This window comes from Rana temporaria, chromosome 5 (assembly GCF_905171775.1).
Source record: "Rana temporaria chromosome 5, aRanTem1.1, whole genome shotgun sequence".
NCBI classification, from domain to species: domain Eukaryota; kingdom Metazoa; phylum Chordata; class Amphibia; order Anura; family Ranidae; genus Rana; species Rana temporaria.
Window position 1 is genome coordinate 23,999,998 of NC_053493.1, and position 23,479 is coordinate 24,023,476.

The 23,479-nt window shown below is 45.4% G+C and overlaps 1 protein-coding gene across 1 annotated transcript in view; it reads left to right on the plus strand.

Annotated features, from left to right (window-relative positions):
- The first annotated feature begins 687 nt into the window (after positions 1-687).
- Positions 688-23,479, plus strand: part of THSD7A (thrombospondin type 1 domain containing 7A) — a 395,672-nt gene continuing 372,880 nt past the window's right edge. The window contains exon 1 of the mRNA XM_040352268.1: positions 688-1,228. Coding sequence (XP_040208202.1) covers positions 1,102-1,228 — 127 coding nt within the window. The 5' untranslated portion in view covers positions 688-1,101. The remainder of the gene's footprint in view (positions 1,229-23,479) is intronic.

Below are 23,479 nucleotides of genomic sequence, written 5' to 3' on the forward strand. Positions count from 1 at the left end.
TTTAGAGGCAAGTGCTTTGTGAATACAGCACTTGCCTCTCAAAGTCGCGGGGGCGTAGCGTTACTACGATACGCTACGCCTGCCTAAAATTACGATCCGCTACGTAGATCTGGCCCTTTCTGTCAGAATTTCCGACAGCAAAAAATTTGAGAGCGGTTTCTCAAATTTTCCCACGGGAAAAGTTGTTGTCGGAAATTACGATCGTCTGTATGCAATTCCGACGTTTAGAATTTCCAACAACATTTGTGTGACCGTGTGTATGCAACTCAAGTTTCAGCCAACATTCCGTCGGACAAAAAAAATCCACGTTTTTTCTTGTCGGAAATTCCGATCGTGCGTGCGCGGCATTAGATTTTTTTTTTCATATTTTCTTTATTGTATATTTAATATTTTATTATTTATTATATTATTTTATTTAATCTTTCTCTCTCTCTCTCTCTCTCTCTCTCTCTCTCTCTCTCTCTCTCTCTCTCTCTCTCTCTCTCTCTCTCTCTCTTTCTATTTTTTTATATTTTATAAAAAAAATCTTGTATATTTTATATATTTATTGCATATTTTATTTTTATATTTATTGTATATTTTATGTTTTTTATTTTATATATATATATATATAATGCCTAATTTCTATATATTTCTTTTTATCCCTCTCTCTTTCTCTCTCTCTCTCCCTCTCTTAGAATTTCCTTTTTCTTTCTTTCCCTCTCTCCAGCTGGTGTAATTTATTACCGCAACCTCCCAGACCAAGATAACCTGTTCAGTCATCTGGAGCCCCCTGCAGACAGATGTCTCTCTTTGAGCTGAGTGAAGACTGCCACTAGTCAGTGAATGGGAGAGGAGAGGAGCTGCAGCATCCTCAGCACAAGAACACAACATCAGCATCACAAGCAGCAGCAGCAGCAGCAGCCCCTGGGCTCTATTGTTCCTGGCTCATAAATGTTTTTTTCCTTCCCGACTGTCATGCACAATAGCTGGAGAAAGCTTTCCGTTGCTCGGTACTTAAAATAAAAAAAAAAAGGGAAAAGGGAAGAAGGAGAGCTGAGTGTGAAGTGGGCTGCTCATTGTGCTCAGGCTGCAGCCACCACCGAGCCGCCTGGAGGAGGCATGGGGCTGGGAGGGAGATGCTCGGCTGGTCCTTGCTGTGGAGTGATCGTCCTTCTTCTCGTGGGATTGTGGCGGGTACATTCACAAGGCGAGCATGAAGCCAAGAGCATCTACGTATGGAAGACAGGTAAGACAATGCAAGCCGCTCCGTATTCTCATCATCCTTCCATCTAGGTGCTGTGGGGCACAGCTGCCCAACCTTCTTGGGTTGTGGCCCCAGGTGTTGGGGTGTCATTGTCAGGGTGCCATTGTTGGAGGACCCACAGCGGGTACTTGTCATTAGAATCCCATCAAATTAATGTTATTTTTTAGTAAATTGGGGGATTCATGATTGTATTGTGGGGTTGTGGGGGGGGCTCATCTGTGGCCCCTAACCTCAGGTTGTGCGCTGTGACTGTTGAACAATGCTGCTTTACATTGAGATTGCCAAGTTATAGTCATTGGGAGTCATATGGAATGGTACAATAGTTAGACTAAGTTTTAAATATGTTAAACACATCTATCTATCTATCTATCTATCTATCTATCTATCTATCTATCTATCTATCTATCTATCTATCTATCTATCTATCTATCTATCTATCAACACACATCTACATATAATCTATTCATGTATCTCTTGAATCTAACTCTTTACCCATCTCTTTATTGATAGATCAGTTTATTATTTATCTATCAATTAACATATATGATATTTATGTAGCTTTTGAATCTTTCTGTCTATCCATCTAGTTCTCCCGGCATAGGATCTCTCTACATCTCTCTCTATCTCCCCTCCCTTCTCTCTCTGTATCCTCTCTCTCTCTCTCATTCTGTTTCTGACCCTCACTCTTGCCATCTCTTCTACCCTCGTTCTTTGTCTCTCACTGTCTATCTACTATTCTCCTATCTACAGTATCTATCTACCTATTTATCCATATATATTGTATCTATCTATCTATCTATCTATCTATCTATCTATCTATCTATCTATCTATCTATCTATCTATCTATCTATCTATCTATCTATCTATCTATCTATCTATCTTGTATCCTTATATCTATAGATCTATGTATCTTGTATCCTTATATCTATCTATCTGTTCTCCTTCTGTCTAAATATCAATTTATATATCTTGTATCCTTCTATCTATCTATCTATCTATGCATCTTGTATCATTATAGCTGTCTATTTATCTATTTGCTCACTTTCTGTCTATTATCCATCTATCTTTCAGCTATCCCTCTATCTATCTCTTACTGCAAATGATCGTTCCCACATCTTGTTTTCTCTCTCTCTTTTCTTTCTCCGTCACTTTCTTTTCTACCCATCTCTCTATATATCCTTTCTTTCATCTTTCTCTCTCTCCCTCCTTCAATCTTTTCTTTGCTCCTTCTTTGTCCATCACAGTCTATCTATCTATCTATCTATCTATCTATGTATCTATCTATCTATCTATCTATCTATCTATCTATCTATCTATTCTCTCTCTCTCTCTCTCTCTCTCTCTGCACATGATCTATCCAACTTCTTGTTTTCTCTCTCCCTTTTCCCTCATTCTTCATTTTCCTTTCTATCCCCCTCTCTCTCTCTGCTATCTCTGTCTATATATCTATATATCATCTTTCTCTCTCTCTCTCTCTCTCTCTCTCTCTCTCTCTCTCTCTCTCGTATTCTTTTACTATTTCTTTGTCTATCTATCTATCTATCTATCTACTGTATCTATCTATCTACTGTATCTATCTATCTTCTATCCTTCTATCTATCTATCTATCTTGTATCATTCTATCTATCTACATTGTATCCTTCTATCTATCTATCTATCTATCTATCTATCTATCTATCTATTCTCTCTCTCTCTCTCTGCACATGATCTATCCAACTTCTTGTTTTTTCTCTCTCACTTTTCCCTCATTCTTCATTTTCCTTTCTATCCCCCTCCCTCTCTCTCTCTCTGCTATCTCTGTCTATATATCATTTCTTTCTCTCTCTCTCTCTCTCTCTCTCTCTCTCTCTCTCTCTCTTATTCTTTCACTATTTCTTTGTCTATCTATCTACTGTATCTATCTATCTACTGTATCTATCTACCCTTTATCCTTCTATCTATCTATCTAGTTTCTATCTATCTTGTATTTATCTATCTGTCTATCTATCTTGTATACTTATCTCTCTCTCTCTCTCTCTCTCTCTCTCTCTCTCTCTCTCTCTCTCTCTCTCTCTCTCTCTCTCTCTCTCTCTCCCCCCCTCTCTCTCTCTCTCTCTCTCTCTCTCTCTCTCTCTCTCTCTCTCTCTCTGCACATGATCTATCCAACTTCTTGTTTTCTCTCTCCCTTTTCCCTCATTCTTCATTTTCCTTTCTATCCCCCTCTCTCTCTGCTATCTCTGTCTATATATAATTTCTCTCTCTCGTATTCTTTCACTATTTCTTTGTCTATCTGTCTATCTATCTTGTATCCTTCTATCTATCTTTCTATCTAGTTTCTATCTATCTTGTATTTATCTGTCTATCTATCTTGTATATCTAGCCATCCCATATATATATATATATATATATATATATATATATATATATATATATATATATATATATATATATATATATAATCTCCTCTATCTTTCTCTCTCTCTTCTTCTATCCATGTAGCTGTATTATACTGTACTGATCACTGAGCCCTCCACATTCCAGTTGACAGTGAAGGTGGATTGTCCAAATGGCAGCAGGTTATGCGATGTGTCCTGGCGGTGTGCCGTATGTTCCACACTTGCAGATTTCCTCCTAGGGTGTACCGGCAGCATCATGTATTACGTTGCTGCACCTTTTTTTTTTTTTTTCACTTTGGCTTTGTTGGTTTTGCATTTGGACTCTGCTGGTTTATCGCAGAACAAATCTTGCCATGGAAAAAAAAACAACAACTTTGCAGTTGAGCTGATTTGTTACGGTGGCGTGTAGTGACAAGCTGGCATTAGCGGTGACATACATTTAGAAAATGAGGATGTTGCAGCGTAGTGGAAGGAAGGACATCATTTTCTGCAGCCAAGCAAAGCCAGACAGCTGATGCAGCAGCAAAATGAAGCCTGGCGTTGTCTGTATGTAAAGGAAACATTATATAGATATATATAGATAGATAGACAGATATAGATATACACAGTGGGGCAGATCCACAAAGAAAGTACGCCGGCGTATCTACTGATACGCCGGCGTAATTTCAAATTTCTCACGTCGTATCTTTGTTTTGAATCCTCAAAACAAGATACGACGGCATCTGGGTTAGATCCGACAGGTGTACGTCTTCGTACGCCTTCGGATCTTAGATGCAATTCTTCGGCGTCCGCTGGGTGGCGCTCCCGTCGTATTCCGAGTCGAGTATGCAAATTAGCTATTTCCGACGATCCACGAACGTACGATCAGCCGTCAACATTCTTTTACGTCGTTTCCGTTCGGCTTTTTTCGGCGTATAGTTAAAGCTGCTATCTGGTGGCGTACGCAATGTTAAGTATGGCCGTCGTTCCCGTGTCGAATTTTAAATTTTTTATTTAGTTTGCGTAAGTCGTCCGTGAATGGGGCTGGACGCCATTTACGTTCACGTCAAAACCAATGACGTCATTTAGCGCGAAGCACGGCGGGAAATTTAGGGACGGCGCACGCACAGTTCGTTCGGCGCGGGGACGCGCTTCATTTAAATGAAACACGCCCCCTACTCGCCGCATTTCAATTCCGCGCCATTACGCCGCGAGAGATACACTACGCCGCCGTAACTTACGGCGCAAATTCTTTCTGGATCCGAACCAAAGCCAGGTAAGTTACGGCGGCGTAGCGTATCTCAGATACGCTGCGCCCATGCAAATGTACGTGAATCTGCCCCAGGATATCTATATCTATCTATCTATCTATCTCTCTCTCTCTCTCTCTCTCTCTCTCTCTCTCTCTCTCTCTCTCTCTCTCTCTCTCTCTCTCATAGATATATAGATATAGATATAGATATAGATATATATATATATATATATATATATATATATATATATATAGCAGCCAGGTCATAATCCAATGCCCATCACTAGAGGCGGCATGTAACTGTCAGTGTTGCTGCCACTTATCTCCATTCATCAAACAAAAAGTGACCAGGGGATGGAAATAGCCCCATCTTTGTCCCTTCTTATGGAAATGAGCGCCTGCTAATTCCAGGCTACCGCTCTAAATGGGAACAGAAGCTGAATCAATCTGTTGATTTAATTTGCAAAATGGTCCCTCATCCTAAATAAGTTGCATAACAAAGTTAAAACAATAACATGAACCCGGGTCTTTTCCTGAATCGCAACGCGCCCCTGGCTGCATGCCACCAAGACGGATTCATTTACATGGACACAGATATCCTGAATTTTTTAATAGCCCCCCCCCGCATTTTTATCCAGATGCTCGATGGAGAGATTAAAAAGGAAATTCATTTAAACCAAAGACGGCTTTCTGTCCAACTGCTGCCAGGCTAAGGCTGGCAGTGGGCGAGTCTTTGTCATCCGGTCGTCGGAAAGGTTGTGGAATAGAGAGGAGTCTGTGTTTCGGAAGCTTCTGGAGAATGTTAATTATTTTTGTTCTTGCGGTGTACTATTTGTGGGAAAGGCTGGTACAAGAGCAACGTGCATGGTTGTAAATAGATGTAATAAAGACTTTTTTTTAGATTTTGGCTATAAAAATGCAATGAGAGAAAATAATTCTAACAATTTAAAGTGGAGTTCCACCCATAAATATAACATTACATCAGTAGTTTTAAAAAAATTTCATTAGTCCTTTACAAAATTTTCTTTTCTTTTCTTTTTTCTTTTCTTTTTTCTTTTCTTTTTTCTTTTCTTTTTTCTTTTCTTTTTTCTTTTCTTTTTTCTTTTCTTTTTTCTTTTTTTCTAGGCAGAATAGTTAATCTTCCCACTTCCTGCACCTAGGTGCTTAATGCTTCCTAACCTACACCGCACAGACTCCTGGGAATGTAGTGGGTGTAACTTTCCAGGAGTCTGTGCACTCCCCAGTCTCAAAGAATCATGTGACTTGGACAGCACAGGTGCTGAAACCTGATCTGACACTGCTTGTGCAGCACTGAGCATGTGCGAGATCTGCAAGGCTGAAATCCAGGAAGTCATACAGTCTGGCTTCATGATGCCCACACTTAAGATGGCCCCAGTCAATTTCTATTTTATAAAGTGTCTAAATGCTGTAACAACCTAACAAAACGGACCTTAGTTTACAGACTAACTTTACTAGAATACATTAAGCTTGTGTATTACAGGGGTATTTATATTTAAAGCGGATGTGCCATGGGAACAAAATATTAAAAGTCAGCAGCTACAAATACTGCAGCTGCTGACTTTTAATATTAGGACACTTACCTGTCCTGGAGTCCAGCGCCGATCGCAGCAGAGCACGAGCGATCGCTCGTCACTCTGCTGCTCCCCCCGCCATCCACGCTCAGGGAACCAGGAAGTGAAGCGCTGCGGCTTCACTGCCCGGTTCCCTACGGCGCATGCGCGAGTCGCGCTGCGCCCGCCGATTGGCTCACACGCTGTGTGCTGGGAGCCGAGTGTTCCCAGCACACAACGGGCGACAGACGGGATGTGACGGAATGCCCGTCTTTCGCCCGTATCGTGTGGCCGGAAGTGGGTGCAAATACCTGTCTTTAGACAGGTGTCTGCACCCCCCTCCCCCCTGAAAGGTGTCAAATGTGACACCGGAGGGGGGGAGGGTTCCGATCAGCGGGACTCCACTTTAGGGTGGAGGACCGCTTTAAAAAGTGAAATTGTGGCCAGAACTCCGCTTTAACAGTTTTTTTTTCTGTATTCTAGAACAGGGGTGTCAAACTCTATGGTTGCCCTCAAAAGGGCTGGTTGTATCTGGGGTGTGCTACCTGCAGAGTGCAGAGCTCACAATTATGCTAAGTAGAGATTGTAGAAATCAGGAGTGTACTGGGTATAAAGTGCAGAGTTCAGTTTAGGGGTGCGCTTTGTAAAGAGTAAAGGGTTCAGTTTAGGGGTGTGCTGTGTACAAAGTGCAGGGTTCAAGAGTGCCCTATGCACATAGAGCAGAGTTCAGTTCAGGTGTGCGCTATGTACAGAGTGCAGAGTTCAGCAGTGCACTGTGTACAGAGTGCAGGGTTTAGGGATGCGCTATGTACAGATTGAAGGGTTCAGGGGTGTGCTATGTACAATGTGCAGGGCTCAGAAGCACCCAATGCACAGAGTGCAGAGTTCAGTACAGGTGTGTGCTATGTACAGAGAGCAGGGTTCAGGGTTCATGGTTCATCACTGCGCTGTGTACAGAGTGCAGGGTTCAGGGGTGCACTATGTACGGAATGTAGGGTTCAGAGGTAGGCTGTGTGCAGGGTTCAGGGGTGTGCTATGTAAAGAGTGCAGAGTTCAGGAGTGCCCCATGCACAGAGAGCAGGGTTCAGGAGTGCATTATGTACAGAGCAGTGCGTGATGTACAGAGTGCAGGGTTCAGGGGTGCGCTGTGTACAGGGTGCAGGGTTCAGGGGTGCACTGTGTACAGAGTGCAATGTTCAGGGGTACGCTATGTACAGAGTGCAGGGTTCAGGGGTACGCTATGTACAGAGTGCAGGGTTCAGGGGTGCGCTATGTACAGAGTGCAAGGTTCAGGGGTGCGCTGTTTACAGAGTGCAGGGTTCAGGAATGCGCTATGTACAGAGTGAAAAGTTCAGGAGTGTCCTATGCACAGAGTGCAGGGTTCAGAAGTGCATTATGTACAAAGTTCAGGAGTGCACTGTGTACAGAATACAGGCTTTAGGGATGTACAATGTGCAACCCCAACCCTCTGTAGCTTCCTCCCATGTCTCTCTCCTACCTTGCCTGGCTCTAGTACCGGCTCTAGTACCTCCCTGTGTAGGCGGCTCTGCCTCACCTTGCATGGAGTTTGTTCTCTCTCAGATTCTGGAGGTCTGTCCCCGCCATGAATGCATGCAGAGATCTGTTCCATGAGCCACTGAGAGCAAAGCTGTCCCTTGTAAACACAGAAGGCTTCTGTGTTTACAAGTGACAGCAGCAAGCAAATGGTGAGAGCCGGAGGTGGTGGAATGGAGTTCCTCCACGTTCCAGCTGCAAGACTGCATGCGGGGGGCCACATGACAAGGTCTGGAGGGCCGGAATCAGCCTGCGGGACTTGTGTTTGGCATATGTGTTCTAGAAGAAAGCTTGGCGTTTAAGTGATACTCTTTTATTGGCTAATTTCACTCTGCCCAACCCCTGCCTTAATCTCTAATACATGAATCTGTATTAAAATAAAAATATTAATTAATTCAAATTAATAAAAAAACACATACTTACTATAGGGTGACCAGACATCCCCAGTTTCAGGGGACAGTCCCCTGATTGAGGACACTGTCCCCGGACCAAGTCTGTCCCTGGTTTTGTCCCCAGATTGGATTTAATAGGGGGCAGGGGCAATTTCAAAGACAATCAGTGCAGAATTAAAATAAAAAAAATAGAATTGCACACCCCCGCTCCGCCGTGCCTACTAGCATAGGGGGGTTGTATTTTTCCCAGTATCTGTGCCCCTTTCTGATGATCATGTGCTGGTCGGAGTGGAGGGAATATTTCTTCAGTTTCGGGCGCATGCCCATTCAGCTTCGCTCGCATGTTCTTCTGCCTTGGCTCAAATCCTGGCCAGCCACCCGCCTATCTCCTTGCCTTCCCTGGTGGAGTGACCTTCCTCCGCTCCCCATCCAGTAGTAGCCGGGGCCCGAAGAGTGAGACTTGACATGCTGTGAGGCGGCGGCGACGGGCAGAGAGTCGCTGATTGCCGCCATTACTAGTAAAGAAAAAATATGTCCCCGGATTTCATTTTAAAAATCAGGTCACCTTAACTTACTAGGCCATGGAATCTAGTGTTGTCTTGCTTGAAGAAAAAGTTCTCTCCTCGCCCATCTTTAGTGGGCGAGGAGACACGCCATAGACACGCCACAGGGTTTGCCAAGACCTGGCAGAGGCTCACAGAGCGTCTGTGCATGCAACAGATCTACATTAAAGATGGTGGTGCTGGAGAAAAGGGGCAAAGAGGGAAAATATGCAAATTGATATAAGGGCAGAGGGATTCCAGGAAGTAAACGCTACTTGAATCATTTGCCCTTACTTAAGATGGCCACAGCCAGAAATGCTGGGGGGGGGGGGGGGCAGGGCTGTTTTTTAAAGTGATTTCTCAACAAAACTTAGCATGGAGACATGGATGGATGGGGGAGATTGCTTTGAAAATTAGAAATTCATTTAAATAGTGTTTTTGGTTTGTGGTGCTCAGATGCAGGAAAGATCCACTTTAACCACTAGCCGACCAGCCACCGTCATTATACGGCGGCAGGTCGGCTCTCCTGGGCGAGAGCCCGTAGCTATACGTCCGCTCTTCGAGCGGCCACTAGGGGGCGCGTGCGCGCGCCCCCCGCTCGCCCCCGACTCCCGTGCGTGTTCCCTGGCGGGCGCGATCGCCGCCGGGCACACACGATCGCTCGTTACAGAGCGGGGACCGGGAGCTGTGTGTGTAAACACACAGCTCTCGGTCCTGTCAGCGGGGGAAATGCTGATTTTCTGTTCATACAATGTATGAACAGAAGATCAGTCTTTCCCCTAGTGAGGTCACCCCCCCCCCCCCCCCCCACAGTAAGAACACACAAGGGACATACTTAACCCCTTCCCCGCCCCCTAGTGTTAACCCCTTCACTGCCAGTGGCATTTTTATAGTAATCTAATGCATTTATATAGCACTGATCGCTATAAAAATGCCAATGGTCCCAAAAATTGGTCAAAAGTGTCCGAAGTGTCCGCCATAATGTCGCAGTAACGAAAAAAAATCGCTGATCACCGCCATTACTAGTAAAAAAAATATATTAATAAAAATGCCATAAAAATACCCCCTATTTTGTAAACGCTATAACTTTTGCGCAAACCAATCAATAAACGCTTATTGCGATTTTTTTTACGAAAAATAGGTAGAAGAATACGTATCGGCCTAAACTAAGGAAAAAATAAAATTTTTATATATTTTTGGGGGATATTTATTACAGCAAAATGTAAAAAATATTATTTTTTTTCAAAATTGTCGCTCTATTTTTGTTTATGGCGCAAAAAATTAAAACCGCAGAGGTGATCAAATACCACCAAAAGAAAGCTCTATTTGTGGGAAAAAAAGGACGCCAATTTTGTTTGGGAGCCACGTCGCACAACCGCGCAATTGTCAGTTAAAGCGTCGCAGTCCCGAATCGCAAAAAGTGCTCTGGTCTTTGACCAGCAATATGGTCCGGGGGTTAAGTAGTTAAGTTCCTAATAAACGTTCTCCAAACCTTCTGCTTCAAATGATGGATGGTACTCAGGGCCATCCTTAAGGCAGGGAAAAGGGGGGGCCCTGTCATTGTTGTGGGGCCCAGAGCAGCTGCCTCATACTTGCCAACTATCCCAGTTTAAATAACCTTGTCCCTTGAAGTTTTAGCAACTAGCAACCAGCCAGTAAGTGGTAATGATATGCTGTAACCTCTGGCAACCAATAGCAATCACTGATCTGATACAGTAAACTGATATTTATTGTATGTCTCAGAGCAGGTGGAGAGCAAAATTGCATGGGGGGGGGGGGGGGTAGGGTGACCACGTGTCCCGGATTGCCCAGGACAGTCCCGCATTTTGCAGGTCTGTCCCAGACACAATCATTCCAGGACAATACAGTGTCCGGGAATGCCTGGAGAAGCACAATCCCGCCCCCTGCTTGTGATTGGAGAAATCATAAATCCTGCCTCTTGTGTGCAATCACTATGCTGTGATCCGTTACCCCACATGTTGATTTTTGGGAAGGGAGGGTGTCCCTGAATGGTAGTTTAGAAATGTGGTCACCCTATTGGGGGGGCCCCAAGAACATTTTTGCCCAGGGTCCAGGGCTCAAGTCCTGCGGGAACGCATGGGAACGGAGTTCCTGCACTTTTTTCACAGCAGGAACGCAGTTCCCTTTGCAGGACTAGAGCAGCCGAGCAAATCATTCACTAAGTGGCGATGCCCAGCACGAGTCACTGTCAAGGGAAGGCGAACCTTAGTAATCCTTTGTTACTGGCGGCTTCGTGTACTAGTACTTGATTAAAGTTCTTTCTAAATCCCGCGATAACTCGCGGCAGACCTCCGCAATGTCTCCTGGGAACAATGACAAAAGCTCCCAGAAGACATTGCGGCATCGAGGAAGTGACGGAATACCCGCACACTACCCCATGAATCCATATACAGGAAACGGCCAGTAAAATAAAGAATTACTAAGGTACAGTGGATCGAAAAAAAACAAAAACATGCGGTTTAGTAATTATGCATATGAGCGTATCATTTTTTTTTTTTGGTGGAGGAGTGGATCTTGTGTGGGAGTTCCCACACTTTTTTCCCCAGGACTTGACCCCTGCCAGGGTCCAATCAACATTAAAGACGGCCCTGGTGATACTGTACAATACTACTGCTACATTCAAGAAGAAAATGCAAAATATTCCCAACTGCCCTTGTGATGCCAACAGACGAGGTCTTCCTGTTGGGAATCCCTGCCAGTCTCCTGTTTTAGAACCACCACTGAGCATGGCCAAGGCTTCGATTGAAGCTGTGGGGCCTATTGGCAGCTGATCCTCAGAACCCCATAGCATTGAGCTCAGTCGAGCCTAATGAAAAAGGTCAAAGTCAGGCTTCAGGCATTGGAAGAAAGCCAAGTTGCTGTAAGCTTTGATAGCCCCAGAGCAGCCCTATTAAAACAGATGATCTGCCAGTGTTTTATGCAGCTACAACCTTGCCCATCAGAAGCAGGAGGACAGAAGGAAACTACAGAAGGGAGTTAAAAAATAAAAATATTTGAAGCCATAAGAATGACTGGCTGCTCTTGTCTGCAGATTACTTTTGGAGTCATTTGGGGAGAAAAGTTCCTTCAAAGGCTTCTAGTGTCGCTTTGGTTTTCAGGACCACACTACTTTACAACACTTTGCCCCGGGCAGGCCTGGGTCTCCATCACAGCAGCCTGTAGGCACACAACTATTGGCACCCCAACAAACATCCTTCTTCTAATGCCGCGTACACACGCTCGGAATTTCCAACAACAAATGTTCCACGTGAGCTTGTTGTCGGAACTTCCGAGCGTGTGTAGGCTCCATCGGACATTTGCTGTCGTAAATTTCCGACAACAAAAATTTGAGAGCTGGTTCTCAAATTTTCCGACAACAAAATCCATTCTCGTAAATTCAGAGCGTGTGTAGACAATTCTGACTCACAAAATTACAAGCATGCCCCTGAATCAAGTACGAGATGGAAGCGATCGGTTCTGGTAAACCAAGCATTCGTAATGGAGATAGCACATTCGTCAAGCTGCAAAATTTTTAATCTTTTAATGCAGCGCATTCTCTTCTTCTTTATAATGCTACAATAATGAAGTTGTTTTGCTGCTGATATTCACACAGAGTTCAGACAAACTGCTTTCTTTATTATTTCTCATGATCTCCTGAAAAATCTTTTTATTTTTTAAAGCCAGATCTCCATAATAATGTTTTGAATTAATTTTTCTAGTGATATTTTTTTCTTTTTTTTTATCAAGATCTGTTTTTTTTTTCTAGTGATCTCTATAATAGATTTTTTTCTTTTGTGTGTGAAGTTACCACAACACCATTATTAGCTTGTATTTTTTAACCTCAAGGAGGTTGGTTGGTGTCCCTTGTTAATTTGACATTGTATTTTTGAAATGTACCTGCCTACTCCAAAACAAACTGATCCTTTTTGAAGTAAAACACATAGGCAAGTATTTTTGGGGAAAAAAATGAACCCACAAACTGAAGAGCTGTAACGGACTGAAAAGCACGAGGCTGAAAAGCATGAATCGTCTCTCACCAAACTTCTACTAACTTCTATTTTCCTAGTGATATTTTTTCTTTTCTTTTATCAGGATCTCCTGTTTTTTTTTTTTTTTCTAGTGATCTCCATAATATTGTTTTCGTTTTGTGTGTCAAGTTACCACAACACCATTATTAGCTTGTATTTTTTAACCTCAAGGAGGTTGGTTGGTGTTGGTGTCCCTTGTTAATTTGACATTGTATTTTTGAAACGTACCTGCCTACTCCCAAACAAACTGATCCTTTTTGAAGTAAAACACATAGGCAAGTATTTGTGAAAAAAAAAATCCACAAGCACAAACTGAAGAGCTGTAACGGACTGAAAAGCACGAGGCTGAAAAGCGCAAATCGTCTCTCACCAAACTTCTACTAACACGAGATTAGCAGGAGGAGCCCAAAGGGTGGTGCACTTGGTATTGGACTTCCCTTTTAGGCCGCGTACACACGATAGGTTAAACCGGTGAGAACGGTCTGACGGACCGTTTTCATCGGTCAAAACCGATCGTGTGTGGGCCCCATAGGTTATTTAACCATAGGTTAAAAAAAGCAAACTTGCTTTAAAATTTAACTGATGGATTGCTAACCGATAGGTCAAAACCGATCGTTAGTATGCAAAACCATCGGTTAAAAACCCGCGCATGCTCAAGTCGATGCATGCTTGGAAGCATTGAACTTATTTTTTTTCAGCACGTCGTTGTGTTTTACGTCACCGCGTTCTGACACGATCGGTTATTTAACCTATGGTGTGTACGAGTGACGGACCATCAGTCAGCTTCATCGGTTAACCTAAGACAACTGTCCTTCAGACCGTTTTCATCGGATGGACTGATCGTGTGTATGAGGCTTAATAGTGCCGTCGTAGTGTTGTATGTGACTGCGTTCTTGGCGATCGGAATTTCCGACAACATTTGTGCGACCGTGTGTATGCAAGACAAGTTTGAGCCAACATCCGTCGGAAAAAAATCCACGGTTTTGTTGTCGGAATGTCTGTTCATCTGTACACGGCATAAGTGTAAAAAATGAAGAGCCGCACACCTTTGACAACACTCCATAAAAAAATGTTCTATTGAGCTAAGCCGGTTTGCTGTGGGTCCCCACCCTGTAAACTGAACCGTCGACGTGTCATAGACATGAGCAGGAACCCACAGCGTACCCACTTGTGAGAAAATAAAACTTGTGTTTTTGGAGTGTGTCATGGGTGTGTGGTCCTTCATTATTTACATGGGTGACATCATAGGTGTTCAACCCAAATGTCTAAAACATGGACGGTGTTAGTAGGCAGTGGACTTTTCTGTAGGGCCGAGGTTGGTGTTAGTAGGGCAGTGGATAGTGTCAGTAGTTTTTTATTTCTATTATTTCGTTTTTTTACGAGCCCCATTGGGGGGTTTTGGTGAAATTTCAGCAGAGGGAATCTGCGCAGCACAGGGTGATTACACACCCAGCACACCCTCTGTGCACGCCTATGGGTGACACTTGAAGCAGAGGCACCCTGGTTCACCTACAACTGAAAGAAACCCTTTAGAGTTTGGATCATAGTGGTTTCCTGCCATTCTACGAACTGTAAAATGCAATTTGGACTTTTTTCATCAAAAGTCAACTGATAAATCCCAGTCTTCGGGCTAGATTCACATAGATCAGCGGATCTTTAGATCCGCGTGATCTATGTGATTTAAGATACGCTGCCGCAAGTTTAAGAGGCAAGTGGGTAATTCACAAACCACTTACCTCCAAACTTGCGGTGGCGGATCGTAAATCCCCTGGCGGAATTCAAATTCCGCGGCTAGGGGGAGTGTACTATTTAAATGAGCATGCGCAGTCCGTGAATTTTCCCGGCGTGCATTGCTCCCACTGACGTCGCTAGGACGTCAGTGGTTTCGATGCTTACGTAAACGTCCCCATCTGTATTCGAGAACGAATTACGCAAACGACGTAAAAAAAAAAAAAATCGACGCGGGAACGACGGCTATACTTAACATTGGCTGTGCCTCATAGAAGCAGGGGTAAGTATACGCCGGGAAAACCGCTACGGAAACGTCGTAGCAACACTGCGTCGGGTCCGCGTACGTTCGTGAATTGGCGGATCTCGCTGATTTACATATTTCTCAGCGTAAATCAGCAGGAACGCCCCCCGCGCCATTTTTAAATTGCAGATTAGATCCGATGGTGTAACACAGTTACACCTGTCGGATCTTAGGCATATCTATGCGTAACTGATTCTATGAATCAGGCGCATAGATACGACCAGTGTAAGTCAGAGATACGACGGAGTATCTGGAGATACACCGTCGTATCTCTTTGTGAATCTAGCCCTTCATCTCTAACCATTGTGTTGTAGGCAGAGAACCGTGAAGTAAGTCAAGCACGGGAAGGGCAGAGATGTTTGACATGCGGCCTATGACTTATGCCTCGTACACACGACCGGTTTTCCCGGCAGGAAAACTGCCATGAGAGCTTTTGTCCGGGAAAAAACGGCCGTGTGTATGCTCCATCGCAGTTTTCCTGACGAGAAAACTGCGGGAAAAAAAGAGAACTTGTTTTCTATTTCCCCGCCGGACTTGTTTCCGTCGGGAAAACCGGTCGGGTGTATGCTTTCCCGGGGGAAAAAAAACGCGCCTGCTCAGATTCAACTATGAGACGGGAGCACTCCTTCTGGTAAAACTAGCGTTCGTAATGGAGATAGCACATTCGTCACGCTGTAACGGACTGAAAATCACGAAAACTGAAAAGCGCAAATCGTCTCTCACCAAACTTTTACTAACACAGCAAAAGTTGCCCAAAGGGTGGCGCCATCCGAATGGAACTTCCCCCTTATAGTGCCGTCGTACGTGTTGTACGTCACCGCGCTTTGGACGGGCGGTATTTGGCCTGAACGTGTGTATGCAAGGCAGGCTTGAGAGGAATCCCGTCGGGGGAAAAAATTTGTTTTTTTTCCTGCCGAGAAAAACAGTCGTGTGTACGAGGCATAACACTTTGACTTCACCTTTTCTATGCTGTGCAAGAGGCAACATGATGAGGCCAATATAGAATAACTGGACATACTTTTCAACATTTCAGTCCGATGAGATACAGTACAGTTGACCCCACCCACAGTCTTTTTGATACCTTCCCACACCCTGCTTACTAATTTGAGTGGGCCACCCAAATCTTGTCTATTATTATTACTGTATGTAAACACCACCCACTCATGGCCCCAATCACTGTAAGGCCTTCTTTGGTGCGTGCCCATGCACACTAACTCAAATAAGGGTGAAACTGATATTCCAGGACATTACCCGGGAATGGAATGACAAAGGATGTGAGTGCTCTGTATATATTCAGATGTGACATTTGAGGGCTAGATGATTTGTGCTAGGGAACGTGATTTTTTTATTGAGTGGGGATGGGGGTGCCCATTTGTGCTAGGGAGTAAGCATACATTTGTGTTGGGAGGGGGGTGGGGCAAAAGGACTTGTGCTAGGAGGGGGAGTGGGGGAGGGGGTTTGTGCTAGAAGAGGTGATATAGTAGAGGGGATTTGTGCTAAGGGGGGGGTATGTGCTGGGAGAGGGGTTTTGGAGTGACGGGGGAGGGGATGTATATTCAGATGTGAAATTTGAGGGGTAGAGGATTTGTGCTAGGAGAGGTGATTTTTTGTTTTCGAGGGGTGGGTGGGCATTTGTGCTAGGTGGATTTGGGAATGTGTTATTATGGGGGTAGGCATGCATTTGTGTTGGGATGGGGATGGGGCAAAAGGACTTGTGCTGGGAGGGGGATAGTGAGGGGGGGTTTGTGCTAGAAGAGGGGGTTTTTGGCTAAGGGAGGGTGGGGAGACTTTTGTTAGGAGGGGGAAGTGGGGGGTTTGTGCTGGAAGAGGTGATATGGTACAGGGGATTTGTGCTAGGAGGGGTGGGGGGCGGGGTTTGGAGTGGTGGGGAGGATGTATATTCAGATGTGAAATTTGAGGGGTAGAGAATTTGTGCTAGGAGATTTGATTTTTTTAAGGGGGGGGGGGGGCATCGCCTAACCAAGAAGCATCTGAGGGATGGGGGGGGGCAAGATTTGTGCTGGGAGGGGGATTTTAGCAGGAGAGAGCATTTGTACTGGGGGAGGGGGAATTTATTTTTATGGGGTAAGCATGCAGATTAGTGCTCAATTTTTTTGGGGTGAGGGGGTATTTTTGCTGACACATGATGCTCATACATCTCGGGGTGGGCACAGTTTGGCATGCTCGCCCTGGGCTCTAGATCAGTGGTCATCAACCCTGTCCTGCAGGGCCCAATAAAAGGCCAGGTTTGCAAGATAACTGAAATACATCACAGCTGATATCATTTGCTCCTCAGTGATTGCAGTATTCTAGACTGCATCTCCCCAAGGTAATACATAAAACCTGGCCTGTTAGTGGGCCCTGCAGGACAGGGTTGATGACCACTGCTCTAGGTGACCTTGTCCCGGCACTGGTTGCATTACATTTAAACATGTGCGATCAGGGACGGATTTGCTCTCCCTGCCGCCCCAAGGCCAGGTTCCGCAATGCACACCCTCCCCACCAACCGAACTACCCCCCCCCCCCAAATCAATGGAGATTGGCAACCGGATGGCAGGGGCGGCACGGTTAGTTCAAATATATTTTATTTACTTTTTTATCACTTTTTTTATTTTTATTTATTTGTAGCTTGTTGCTTACTTTTTTTTGTATAATTTTCTTATTATTTTTCTTATTCTTTATTTTTTAATTACTTTTTTATTTTATTAATTTAATTATTATTTATTTATTTTTTTATCATTTTTTTTTACTTTTTTGCTATCATACAGGAGAAAACAATTCCCTGGGTGATAGCAATTGGAGGTGACAGGTTCTCTTTATTGACCCTGTCACCTCCAAAACAGGAGTCCTAGCACTGTGCTAGAACTCCTGTCACAGCTGAGATGGGAAGAGCACAGCTCTCCCCTCTCACTGTGTACATGGGCAGCAGGAACAGGAGACAGACTCGGTGGCCGGGGCGAGGGTGGAGTTCCGAAGACAGAGCCAGCAGAAAGAGGTATGTGCGGTGGGTGGGGACGAGGGGTGGATGGACGGGAGCACACATCGCCGCAATCACTTGTTAACGAGCGAGTGGATTCCCCCATAACTTACCGCCCTTAACTGTATGTTACGGGCGTCGGAGGAATCCACGTCACTGCCGCCCCTTGGCGCCCTGCCGCCCCAAGGCCTGGCCTCAGTGGCCTTGTGGGAAATCCGGGCCTGTGTGCGATCCATCAGCTTCTGAAGCGAGGGGCGTAGTGGTTACTGGTGGTTAGTGTAATTGCCTGAACGGAGGCAAACTCTGCAGCTCGGGGGCCTCTGCGATGGGGGGGGGGGGGGTCCTCATCTACCCCTAGGGATAGGCAACTGGGACAATAGTCAATTGTGTATAAAAAAGTGTTTTTGGGGATTTGGGAATCTTAATGGAATGTTTTAACTCTGTGAGCACCAGATGGGATGTTGAAAGATACAAATCCGTCCTGATCTCCTCGGGAGCTCAGCGTACAGAGGATGTATGACAGAGACGTATTAAGCCGCTGTAAATTGGGTTAGTCTCCCATCATGCTGATAGCACAGCTTATCATCATAATGGAGGCAGCTCAGTCTTTGATTTGTCTTAACACCAGCTCGAGGGCTTGTGATGCTTGTAGTTCCAGAGGATGTGACGGTGATTATGAAATGGATATCTGAATTATATCGCTCCAATAACTGGGAGATTCGCACACTTTCCAAAGTGATGAATGTACACTTAGGAAATGGTTGGATACAGTGTAGGAAAAAGACGCACTTTCCGTATAGTGATTTTTATCTACATTGTAACAGTCAACGCCGGCCACATTTTTAACCACTTAAGCCCCAAGCCTGTTTTTCAGATTTGGCGTTTTTTTTGCTAGAAAATTACTTAAAACCCCCAAACATTATATATTTTTTTTCTAACACCCTAGAGAATAAAATGACGGTCATTGCAATACTTTTTGTCACACCGTATTTGCGCAGCGGTCTTACAAGCGCACTTTTTTTACATTTTTTACACTGAAATAAAAAAAAAATTATCACTTTTATTCCTATTACAAGAAATGTAAACATCCCTTGTAATAGAAAAAAAGCATGACAGGTCCTCTTAAATATGAGATCTGGGGTCAAAAAAACCTCACATCTCATATTTAGACTTAAATGCAAAGAAAATAAAAAAAAAATGGTAATTCTGTCATTTAAAAAAATGACAACAAAAAAAATGTCTCTTTAAGACGCTGGGCGGGACTGACGTTTTGACGTCACTTCCGCCCAGCAATGCTATGAGGACGGGTTGGGCCATCTTGCCCTCACTCGCGTCCTCACACAACAGGCAGCAGCCCCCGATCGCCTCCGCCGCTACCGACGGCTCCGATAAGCGTCGGAGGGCGCGGTAGAGCGGTGGGACAGGGGGGGCCCTCTCCCGCCACCGATAACGGCGATCTCGCGGCGAATCTGCCGCGGAGACCGCCGTTATCGTTTACAGGACCGCCCACTGAAGAGATGGATATCTCGGTTGTGGCAGCAGCTGCTGCCGTTACCAAGATATCCATCTTTAAAAACAGGACGTATATATACAGTGGGCGGGCATTAACCGTTTAAAAGAGCCGAAGACTCGCCCTTTATTGACATTTTTTTCAATTTGCTTATCCCTAATGACTAATGCCGCGTACACACGACCATTTTTAATGGTCTAGAAAAAAACTTTTTTTTTCAACACGATTCTTGTCAAGCCTGCCTTGCCTACACTCGATCGTGATAAAAAAATGCTCGAGCAAAGCGCGGTGACGTACAACACGTACGAAGCTGCTATAAATGGGAAGTTCCATTCGGATGGCGCCACCCTTGGGGCTGCTTTTGCTGATTTCGTGTTAGTAAAAGTTTGGTGAGAGACGATTCGCACTTTTCAGTCTTCGTGCTTTTCAGTCTGTTACAGCGTGATGAATGTGCTATCTCCATTACGAACACTAGTTTTACCAGAACGAGCGCTCCCGTCTCATAACTTCTGAGCATGCACGTTTTTTTCACGTCGTTAACCTCTATACTACCAGCCACCGTCAATTGACGGCGGCAAGGTAGCTCAGTTATTCTGACAGGATGTCATATGACGTCCACGTCTTTTAAAGCCGCTAGGAGGTGCGCGCGCACCCGTCGCGTTACTGGGAACACGATGCGCGTGCCCGGCGGCCGCGATGCCCGCCGGGCACCCGCGATTGCCTAGTAACTGAGCAGCATCGTGGATCTCTGTGTGTAAACACAGAGATCCACATCCTGTCAGGGAGAGGAGACCGATGCTGTGTCCCTTGTACATAGGGACACAGATCGGTCACCTCCCCCAGTCACCCCCCCTCCACAGTTATAACACTCACTAGGCTTCACATTTAACCCCTTCCCCGCCCCCTAGTGGTTAACCCCTTCCCTGCCAGTCACATTTATACAGTTATCAGTGCATGTTTATAGCACTGTTCACTATATAAATGTGAATGGTCCCAAAAATGTGTCAAAAGTGTCCGATGTGTCCACTATAATGTCGCAGTCCCAATAAAAATCGCAGATCGCCACCATTCCTAGTAAAAAAAAAAAATAATAAAAAAAAAATCATAATTATGTCCCCTATTTTATAGGAGCTATAACTTTTGCGCAAAACCAGTCACTATACAGTTATTGCATCCTCGGACTCTGTTTCCCAGCAGACACTGTGTTCAGTGTTCCCGCCAATCAAGGACGTCCGTGATTGGCGGAACACTGAACACAGTGGGCCAGATTCATGTAGATCAGCGGATCTTTAGATCCGCCAGATCTACCTGTTTTACGATCCGCCGGTGCAATTTAGCGAGGCTAGTGCATGATTCATAAAGCACTTACCTCGCAAATTGCACCGTCGGATCCTAACTCCCCCCGGCAGAATGCAAAATTCCGCGGCTAGGGGGAGTGTACAATTTAAATCAGGCGCGTTCCCGCGCCTATTTAACTGCGCATGCGCCGCTGGCGAAAAAGCCCAGTGTGCATGCTCCAAATGACGTCGCTAGGACGTCATTGTTTTCGGCGGTTAGGTTACTTACGGCCATTCGTATTCCCGACGTACTTACGCAAACGACGTAACAAATTTAAAACTCGGCGCGGGAACGTCGGCCATACTTAACATTAGCTACCCCTCATATTAGCATGGGTTCCTATCCGCCGGAAAAAGCCAAACGCAAACGACGTTGAAAAAGAGCGACGGGCGGGCGTACGGACGTGAATCGGCGGTTCTCCTCATTTGCATATGCGACGTGTAAAAAAAAGCGACGACACCTAGCGGCCGGCGGGAGATTACAGCCTAAGATTCGACTGGTGTAAGTCACTTACACCAGTCGGATCTAAGGGAGATCTATGCGGAACTGATTCTTATGAATCAGTCGCATAGCTCCGACCGTGGGATCTCACAGATCCGACCGTCGGCTCTCACAGATACGACGGCGGATCAGGAGATCCGCCGTCGTATCTCTTGATGAATCCGCCCCACTGTCTGCTGGGCTGGGTGAGGATGAGAGAACGTTCGTGATAGACACAGTTCCGCCTATCACGGAAGGGACAAGAGGAGACAGTTTTAAACGAAGGACGCCCACAGCCTCTCAATAATTTCTAGGTACACTGACTCGAGTATAAGCCAAGGGGGGTATTTTCAGCCCAAAAAAAAGGGCTGAAAATGTCGGCTTATACTCGAGTATATACAGTATGTTTAATTCTATCAGCTTTTTATACTTACATTTTTGAGAGTAGGTGTGTACGTTTGGGCAGGCTGGTAGAGGCCCCAGTGCATTACTTTGCCCAGGGGCCCATGATACTATTAAGACAGCCCTGAGTACAGGAAGTATTGAGCATGTAAGCAGTACAGGGAGTAGTCACCATTGTGGAGTGAGGTATGCAGGGAATAGTGACAGCTGTGACACATGCAATTGTGAGGTACATGCCGTGAAAAGCTCTGAAGCAGAGTCATTCAACATCTCCACATTTATCAGCCACCGTCAGCGCTTCTCTTCTTCAGCCTCATCATTCTCCTTTCCATCAAGAAGTCCCATTGTCTACGGCCCTCTGTGCTATTCACACATCCCAAATCAGATTGACCTTTGCCAACACATGGATATCAATTTCATCACCTCTCATCAAGGCTGGCCTGTGTTTTCTGTGCACCCTGTGGTTTGCTATGCTCTATTTCCAGCTTTCTTCACGATAATACAGAGGAGGATACAATTTGGTTACATCCTTGTCCTTCGATTCCCTTCGTTTTGAGTGGGATCTGCATCACCTGATGACTCTTTATATGTCTCAGAATCTAAAGTAGCAAGATGCTCATTATTGGTTCTTCCGCTGCAAAAGTGTCACCACAATGAAGGCTCAAGAAATAAAGATGTTGGTTGAGTTGAGTTGAGAAGCATCTTAATATAACGCGGTCTTACCCCGAAGGGTCCCGACGCCCTGGACCCAACGCTGTATCCTGGCCTAGGCCAACAAGGCCTAGGCCTAGGGCAGAACTTAGCAGGGGGGCAGCACCATGGGTGTAGGAACCCTTACAAATCTGGGGTGGACAGCATTTTTACTCGCATTTTGATGGGCACAGTGGCTGCAGTTTGATGGGCACAGTGGCTGCGTTTGGACGGGCACAGTGGCTGCGTTTGGATAGGCACAGTGGCTGCATTTGATGGGCACAGTAGCTGCATTTTGATGGGCACAGTGGCTGCGTTTTTATGGGCACAGTAGCTGCATTTTGATGGGCACAGTGGCTGCGTTTTGGACGGGCACAGTGGCTGCGTTTGGACGGGCACAGTGGCTGAATTTGATGGGCACAGTGGCTGCAGTTTCATGGGCACAGTGGTTGCGTTTGGACGGGCACAGTGGTTGCGTTTGGACGGGCACAGTGGCTGCGTTTGACAGGCACAGTGGCTGTGTTTTTATGGGCACAGTAGCTGCATTTTGATGGGCACAGTGGCTGCAGTTTGATGGGCACAGTGGCTGCGTTTGATGGGCACAGTGGCTGTGTTTGACGGGCACAGTGGCTGCGTTTGACCGGCACAGTAGCTGCATTTTGATGGGCACAGTAGCTGCATTTTGATGGGCACAGTAGCTGCAGTTTGATGGGCACAGTGGCTGCGTTTGGATGGGCACAGTGGCTGAGTTTGGATGGGCACAGTGGCTGCGTTTGGACCGGCACAGTGGCTGCGTTTTGATAGGCACAGTGGCTGGATTTTGATGGGCACAGTGGTTGCATTTAATGGCAAACAGTAAATTAATTACTTACAGACAGGGTGCAGGGCAGCCAGCCAGGTCAGGTGCAGTCAGCACTCAACAAGACAGGCACTGCAGCAGGCAGATGGCGCTCAGTCAGACTGTTAGACCAGGCAGAAGGAAGGTAAGCTCAATCAGGCGGCAGCTCAGGCTCAGCTGTAAAATGCTCCGCTCGCTCCTCTCCCTCTTAGCCACGCTGTCTGAAGATGGCAGAGGTGGGTGGAGCAGAGCGGAGCTAACACTCCAGCCGC